This window comes from Camelina sativa, chromosome 15 (genome assembly GCF_000633955.1).
Source record: "Camelina sativa cultivar DH55 chromosome 15, Cs, whole genome shotgun sequence".
In the NCBI taxonomy this organism is placed as follows: Eukaryota; Viridiplantae; Streptophyta; class Magnoliopsida; order Brassicales; family Brassicaceae; genus Camelina; species Camelina sativa.
In genome coordinates, this window is record NC_025699.1 from 16,186,225 (window position 1) to 16,193,462 (window position 7,238).

The following is a 7,238-nucleotide window of genomic DNA, read 5'->3' on the forward strand; positions in this document are numbered from 1 at the left end:
AAAAAAAGATTAAAAAAGTAAAATTACAAACACGAAATGAGATTATGTAAAATTACAAACACAAAATCCAAATTTATGTAAATATGAGTTTATTGAATACCTTGTGGATTGGTTCTGATGGATTTTCTAATTTCTTTGCCTCAAATTAAAGAAACAAAATGTATAGAAAACTATTTAACCAAAACGATTCACAAATTAATAGAAAGAAACATATTAGCAAATTTTACATTGGAAATCTGAGTATCAAATAAAAAAAAAGTTGAAATACAATATAAAGGAGACAAGGAAATTAGCCATTTTTTCAAGGTTTTATTTTGAATCTCTTTATTAATATTGTGTTTAAGGCTTAGTTTATCAATGTTGAATCTATTTCTCTATCTAATGCTCTTACTATTTAATACATTACCAGTACTGGCCAATGAAAAAATTCCATTTTTCATCTAGTATTAATTACTTACTAAATTAATAATTATTAAAGTATTGACTCAATTAGGTTTAGGATTTTCCTTTTTTTTTTAAAAACGCTCCTACTCTTTAAATAGAGAAGAAGCTTCACCTTTTTTTTTTTCTTAACTCAACAAAAGTTACAACGACAGAAGAAAAATCAAAAATCTAATCATGAGAATAATGGCGAGAACAAGGATGTCGCAAGAAGAGTATGAGCGAGTTTGCGAGTTCGTGAGAATGATAAAAGAGACTGATGAAGAAACAAACCACAGAGGAATCTACCTTCAATACACCACTGCAATCAAACATTACCATTCCGGATCTTTGAATTTGGTCGGTCTCAGAAACCAAATCACGACTATTTTCAAGAACTGCGACGTTTTACTCACCGCCTTCGATCGAGTTTTGAAGGATTTGGATACGGATTCTCGTCGAGACGAGACGACCTTTGTCGATCCGAAGAATCTGAAACGGATAAAAGAGTTCTTAAAGTCGTTGAGGGGTGAGCGCGAGGGGTTACGAGTAGGGTTTATAGAGGCTTTCGTGAGATATAAGCAACATCAAGACGTGAAGACTCTCAAGGAAGAAGTTGACCTAATGTTACGAGATTACCCTAATCTGAAAGAGGAGTTCAGGAGGATCCTACTCGACCACGGTTTAATACAAGTCGAGAAACGAGATGAGATTACGCGTGAGGAAGAGGACGAGATGTTCAAAGACGACATGTACTTTCATGCCATTGAATCAGCCATTAAGTACGCGGCGGCTGAGGATGATAAGAAGCCGGAGGTGGGTGTTTATGGAGCCGTCAGACGGTTTTACAAACAACAGCGTAGAGGGTTGCCACGAGGGTTCGAGAAAGATCCGAAACTTGCGGTACGGAGAATCTTACCAGATCTGCAGTGGAAGTACAACGCGTTGCTCAAGAACAGAGGAAGGTCTCTTGAGAAGGTTCGCAAGGTGAATGAATCATTGGTTGTTTTCTGATTTTGCTGTAGTAGAGAATGTTTTCTTTTTGTGTTAATGAAAGTATTAATTTGTATCTATGCATATTTTGGCTTTTGATGAAACCTGATTGTCCATGGTAAGATTTAGTAAAGATGTGTTTTGTCATGGTATTATTGTTCACATATCACAAAATATAAAAAAAAAAACGCAGACGCAAACACAAAGGTTATGCATTGCTTTAAGAGATAACACAGTATAGAAACAGAGAGAGTAATGCACAAGTTCAAAACAGAGGAACCCTTGAACTATACTAAAAAGCTGCAACAGCGTCAACACTAAGCAACCAGAGGCAAAGCGGAGAGACTATAAACATGAACAAATTAGACTGTCACCAAAACATACAAAGTAGTATGAAATCTCCCAAAGTTAACTAGATGAAGCTCAACTACACAACCGAAGAACAAACATTTTCAGTGGAGATGATGATCAGGACTAAACGAGCCAGCAGTACTCTTTAGAGAAACATGAGATTCTCAACCTGACCAGGGAAGATAGAGATTACAGCTTCACCCCAACGTTTTGTGATTCCTTCTATGTAGACTTTTCTGAAACTGTTTCTCTTGGGATCATAATAGAGAACATAAAACGGTGGTTCACTCAAAGTGTCTGGTCCGAAAACAAACTCACCTGCATCAGTGAGACAAAAGGCTTGAAGATACCAATCAGTTATACAGAGATCTAAAGCAAACACCTTGTTGCACCATTCATGTTTCGCAGCATCCTCTAGAACCCACAAATCAATCCTACAAGTACAAGAAAGTCCAGCTGGTTTAAAGGACATGACAGCAAGCTTTCCCTCGTATCTTGTCATCTTTGTAAACTCTGCAGCAGTCTCTGGTACTCTTATATGCTCAAACTTCTCAGACCTAACATCGAAACTCATGACTCCTTGATGCTTGTTCTGAAGAAAAGGATCTGTATCAAGATAAGCTTCATAGTACAACACACCATTGATACATATATCAAGAGACTCAGGAGAGTGATCAGGAGGACAATCTTGAATCATTCTCCAGGAATTACCATTCTCCCTCAGTGTCAAAACCCTAATCTCTAATAATTGATCTAAACTGCGACACTTCGTCATACACAAGACTTTGTAATCCTCATTGATCGGATCATAACCCAAGTAATAATGGTATATATCCAACCTACGAGAATCAATCTCAGGAAAAGTAACAGATCGTCTCGTGCTAGGGTTGTACACCATGATTTTACGAGGAGGTCCATAGCAAATCATACCATGAACAGAGGGAGCAACAGTTTTGTACGGATGCGAAAGACATTTCATATGGTAAGTTGCTACATAGGATGATGATTCACCTCGAATCTCTACAGAGAAGAAGTGACGCTTCCTCTTACTCTTGTCCTCACATGTGAAGATGAGACTTTGGGTTTGGGGACGAGTAGACGACTTGATCCAGTAAGATTTAATGAAATCTCTGTTGCGGATGATGGATTCACACTGTTTTGATAAGCAGAGGAATCTTGCTAGGGATTTAGCGGGTAAGCCTTTGAGTATATCGGGAATGAGATCAAACGGAATGTGATCTAACTTTGCTCTGTTTGTTCTCAGGTCATCGGAGATCTTCGTCTTTGCAAGATCCTTTCCTCTCTTTGTTTTCATGGCGATGATGTGAAGAAAGAACGAACGGCGTCGATTTTGTCTCTCGGTTTGCAAAACCTTTCTTGGAGAAGAAGAAATCAAGAAATAGGAATGAGTTTGTTGAGTTTTTTTTGCCTCGGAATCAAATGACTGAAATACATTATATATGTTAAACGTTGTGCCGTTTTACTATTAAAATCGTGGAATCGTTGAAAGGATCTCAAGATGTTAAACGTTGTGCCGTTTTACTATTAAAATCGTGGAATCGTTGAAAGGATCTCAAGATTAAAACGGCAGAGAGTTTCTATACTTTTGTAAATAATGTTCTTTTTTTTTTTGGTGTGTGTGTGTGTTGAATTTAAAGTCAAGAAATATTAAGTATGAGAAAAGGACGGAATCTACTGATTAATTTGGATTTTGTGAATTACGTAATTATTTCATACATGTGTTGCGCAACTTGGCATATCTTGCAACCAATTCCATTAAGATGATCTGGTTCACTTTATATAATCAATTTCATGTTACATAATATAGTGAGAGAGACAAACTGAACATAAAAATCGTTGATATATATTGATTGGCCTTGTTTATNGGGGGGGGGGGGGGGGGGGGGGGGGTTCAACCCTGATTCTTAGTTTTTTTATGCCAAAAAATAAAGCAAAAGAAAAGAAAAAATGTAAGGGGAGTTGTTATATAGTATCTCCAAATGTGTTTTAAGAGACGCTACGTGTCTGTGTGCTATTGGCTGGACAAAAAATAGAAAACGTGGAAATTTTTTTTTTCTTCCCATTTGTTTCGTTTTCTTTTTTCTCTCTCTGTCTCTCGCGATTGCGAGAAAACGAAATTTTTTTTGTGGAATCGTCTGGATGTGGAGGAAGAGGAGATTGCTGTTAGCTCTGATTGCATGTAGGAGAGGCGATTCGATTATCATCATCTCCACATTCCGAGGGTCGTCATGATGAAACCCTAACAATTCGGTGGCCACCATCTGCGAATTCAGTGAACCAAATCCACAACAACTTTCAGGTTTGTCTCCATTGATTATTTTCTTAATTCTTGAATCGAGCTGTTGGTTTTCTGTATGTAAATTGACTCTGGTTTTTTTTTTTTTTTGTGATTAGAAACAGAGGGATTTAATAAACTTTTTATATTTTGAGTATCTCATGAATCTGGATTTGCGTTTGTTGATTACTAAGTTTTTTGGTGTTTTGCTAATCAGATTTTTTCAAGGATTCGTGTGTGAGCTTGCTGAAATCATAAGCACCCGAAGAAGGCAAATCGATTATGGCAAAGGAAGAAAGGTCCCGTCGTCTCTCTCGTGTCAAGTGAGTCTCTTGATCATCTTTGGTTATAAAGTCTGAATTTTTAAACTTCATGTGTCTTTTTGCAAGAACCCAATTTGCCAATTCTGATTTTGGATTAAACTAGAACAAGATTTTTGTTTGTATTCTGATGCATAGTGTAACGATCATCTGTGTTTTTAGTTCTTTGGCCATGCGCAGTATAAAGTCTTAATTTTGCCACTTCTTATGTCAAGTGAGTATGTTTAGCCTGATTTGTTCCACAGTGGTGCAATGATGGGTCTTATGTTACACACTAAAGCAAAAAGTTTAATAGAAATGGAAATGTATTCCGATGCAGTTGAAGTGCTTGCTATGGCAGAGGTTAGTTGCTGGGAATCAGTTTTTTTGTTCTATCAATAATGTGTACTAATTTTTGTTGCAGTCGACAGGAGAAAGAAGCAGAGAATGGGGGTGATGGTTCGAGGAGAGGGATTTGGTTCCCTGCAAAGTCTCCACGAACAGGTACTCTCCTAGCTACAAAAATGAACCTATCTGTTGGATTTGATTAGAACAATTTTCTATGTAGCTTCATTGTTTTGCTTATGATTGTTGTTCTGATTTAGCTGCTCAGTTGGAAATCGTTGGCTTGTTACAAAAGTTTTGATATGTTTTTGTTCATTCTTTGTAGTGTACTGGTTTTATTTTGCTGCAGGTTTGGCTTGATGTTGTAAGGACGTTAGTTGTCTCTTCTTTTGTGTTAGCTTCTCGTTGGTTCTTGTTCTTAATTATGATTTTTTCTTGTTCTCAAAAAGAGCTCTTGCACCGTTTGTGCGATGGCTTTCACAAGGCATGCATAGAGCAGCAGTACCACCATCTCGACCTCATAGACCTGCTGCGAGAGCTGATAATGATCCCGCAGCTGCTATGCCAATAAATGAAGATGCAGTTCCAGGTATATTGCTTTCTATACCTCTATGTCATGGGGTTAACTGAGGGCATCATGAAAACAACACATGCTGAACCAATTTGTTTCTATTTTTTTGCTCAGAGAGACAAGAGAATCAAACTGATAACTGGAAACGAGCAAATGAAAAATGAAGATGTCGATGCAGAGAACCAAGGGAATCAATGGTGGAAATTAGTGAAAGAGATTCAAATTATAGTTTTTGGCTTCATAAANATGTGTACTAATTTTTGTTGCAGTCGACAGGAGAAAGAAGCAGAGAATGGGGGTGATGGTTCGAGGAGAGGGATTTGGTTCCCTGCAAAGTCTCCACGAACAGGTACTCTCCTAGCTACAAAAATGAACCTATCTGTTGGATTTGATTAGAACAATTTTCTATGTAGCTTCATTGTTTTGCTTATGATTGTTGTTCTGATTTAGCTGCTCAGTTGGAAATCGTTGGCTTGTTACAAAAGTTTTGATATGTTTTTGTTCATTCTTTGTAGTGTACTGGTTTTATTTTGCTGCAGGTTTGGCTTGATGTTGTAAGGACGTTAGTTGTCTCTTCTTTTGTGTTAGCTTCTCGTTGGTTCTTGTTCTTAATTATGATTTTTTCTTGTTCTCAAAAAGAGCTCTTGCACCGTTTGTGCGATGGCTTTCACAAGGCATGCATAGAGCAGCAGTACCACCATCTCGACCTCATAGACCTGCTGCGAGAGCTGATAATGATCCCGCAGCTGCTATGCCAATAAATGAAGATGCAGTTCCAGGTATATTGCTTTCTATACCTCTATGTCATGGGGTTAACTGAGGGCATCATGAAAACAACACATGCTGAACCAATTTGTTTCTATTTTTTTGCTCAGAGAGACAAGAGAATCAAACTGATAACTGGAAACGAGCAAATGAAAATGAAGATGTCGATGCAGAGAACCAAGGGAATCAATGGTGGAAATTAGTGAAAGAGATTCAAATTATAGTTTTTGGCTTCATAAATTGCACTTCTATTGTAATATGTATTAATATTTGTATTATGTTTTGTATGTTTGAAAATTAATTAAAATGCAATATTTTCTAATTTTATAAAATCTTAAATGTTTACACATTTATACCACTTCTATTCTATTTAAAATTTTTAAATTTTAAAAAACAATATTTTCAAAAATAAGAGACCCAAAATAAGAACCTACCAATAAAAGAGAAAATTTTATCTAAGAGATCATGGGTTCTTATATTCCAAACAGTACACAATTAATTCATAAAAAATTTAAGAACTCCCCTTCTAACAACGGACCAATAAATATGCTCTAAGGGATACATCAACCATGTCAGTATGCTTCGTAGTCATAGCCTCGTCGATAGTTTTTTTTTTTTGACAATTATAGCCTCGTCGATAGTTATTGGTGAGGAAATAAAACTATGGATCGTCGAAAGGATGACCGTAACACATGCTCTAGTAGAAGATACATCCTGAAATTTCAAGACATGCTCAAATTACTAAGCTCACTATTGTTTTTTAATCCGACTTGTTCACCACTACTTCACTATTGTTTACATGCTCTATATTTTTTCTTAAAAAATAACTCTATATAATCCTTATATTATCAAACTTTATAAAACCAGAACTTATAGCCAAAAATCTATATTTAGTTATCTTAAAATCGTTTATAGAAATTTAACATAATCTAAATGCTAGCTTATTCAATCATTCATTCTAAACTTTGCATTCAAAAACTAATATTGTTAGCTACGATATCTGTATAGTACACATCACAGATTTAGTGTTAGTTCATCAAAGATTTTATATACTTCATTAAAATCTGGCATTATGTAAAAGGATAATCATTTGAAAATCTTTATATGGTATCTACTGAAATGAATTCACACAGATTTTTAGTGTTAGTCCATCAAGATTTTATGTACTTCTTTAAACTGTAACATTTTAAAAGCATAA

At 36.0% G+C, this 7,238-nt stretch overlaps 3 protein-coding genes and 1 long non-coding RNA gene across 7 annotated transcripts; 3 read left to right on the top strand and 1 right to left on the bottom strand.

Annotated features, from left to right (window-relative positions):
• On the top strand, positions 628 to 1,434 carry LOC104748520. The gene has a single exon (XM_010470148.1). It carries the CDS (start codon positions 628 to 630, stop codon positions 1,432 to 1,434), a length of 807 nt encoding a protein of 268 aa, XP_010468450.1.
• On the bottom strand, positions 1,910 to 3,079 carry LOC104748521 (F-box protein At2g21930-like). The gene has a single exon (XM_010470149.1). The coding sequence runs from the start codon at positions 3,077 to 3,079 to the stop codon at positions 1,910 to 1,912; it is 1,170 nt and encodes a 389-aa protein (XP_010468451.1).
• On the top strand, positions 3,867 to 5,514 carry LOC104746934. 4 transcript variants are annotated; one of them, XR_761029.2, is made up of 6 exons: positions 3,867 to 4,084; positions 4,278 to 4,383; positions 4,626 to 4,722; positions 4,784 to 4,863; positions 5,154 to 5,293; positions 5,390 to 5,514. XR_761029.2 is itself a non-coding variant. In XM_010468482.2 (6 exons), the coding sequence occupies exons 2-5, from the start codon at positions 4,343 to 4,345 to the stop codon at positions 5,273 to 5,275; spliced, it is 333 nt and encodes a 110-aa protein (XP_010466784.1). In that variant the 5' UTR covers positions 3,867 to 4,084; positions 4,278 to 4,342; the 3' UTR covers positions 5,276 to 5,293; positions 5,390 to 5,514. The 4 variants fall into 4 exon arrangements, 1 of the variants encoding a protein (XP_010466784.1); XM_010468482.2 differs by having other exon boundaries at positions 4,791 to 4,863; XR_761030.2 differs by having other exon boundaries at positions 4,609 to 4,863.
• LOC104746933 lies at positions 5,537 to 6,345 on the top strand. Its single transcript, XR_761027.2, has 3 exons — positions 5,537 to 5,624; positions 5,915 to 6,054; positions 6,151 to 6,345. It is a non-coding gene; the product is annotated as an uncharacterized LOC104746933 (long non-coding RNA).

Excerpts from the sequence above, each read along its gene's own strand:
- LOC104746934 (XM_010468482.2), top strand. The coding sequence starts at position 4,343 with ATGGCAAAGGAAGAAAGGTCCCGTCGTCTCTCTCGTGTCAA. Across the intron at positions 4,384-4,625 it reads CGTCGTCTCTCTCGTGTCAA|TGGTGCAATGATGGGTCTTA; the intron begins GTGAGTCTCTTG and ends TTTGTTCCACAG. Across the intron at positions 4,864-5,153 it reads TGCAAAGTCTCCACGAACAG|AGCTCTTGCACCGTTTGTGC; the intron begins GTACTCTCCTAG and ends GTTCTCAAAAAG.
- LOC104748521 (XM_010470149.1), bottom strand. The coding sequence starts at position 3,079 with ATGAAAACAAAGAGAGGAAAGGATCTTGCAAAGACGAAGATCTCCGAT.
- LOC104748520 (XM_010470148.1), top strand. The coding sequence starts at position 628 with ATGGCGAGAACAAGGATGTCGCAAGAAGAGTATGAGCGAGTTTGCGAG.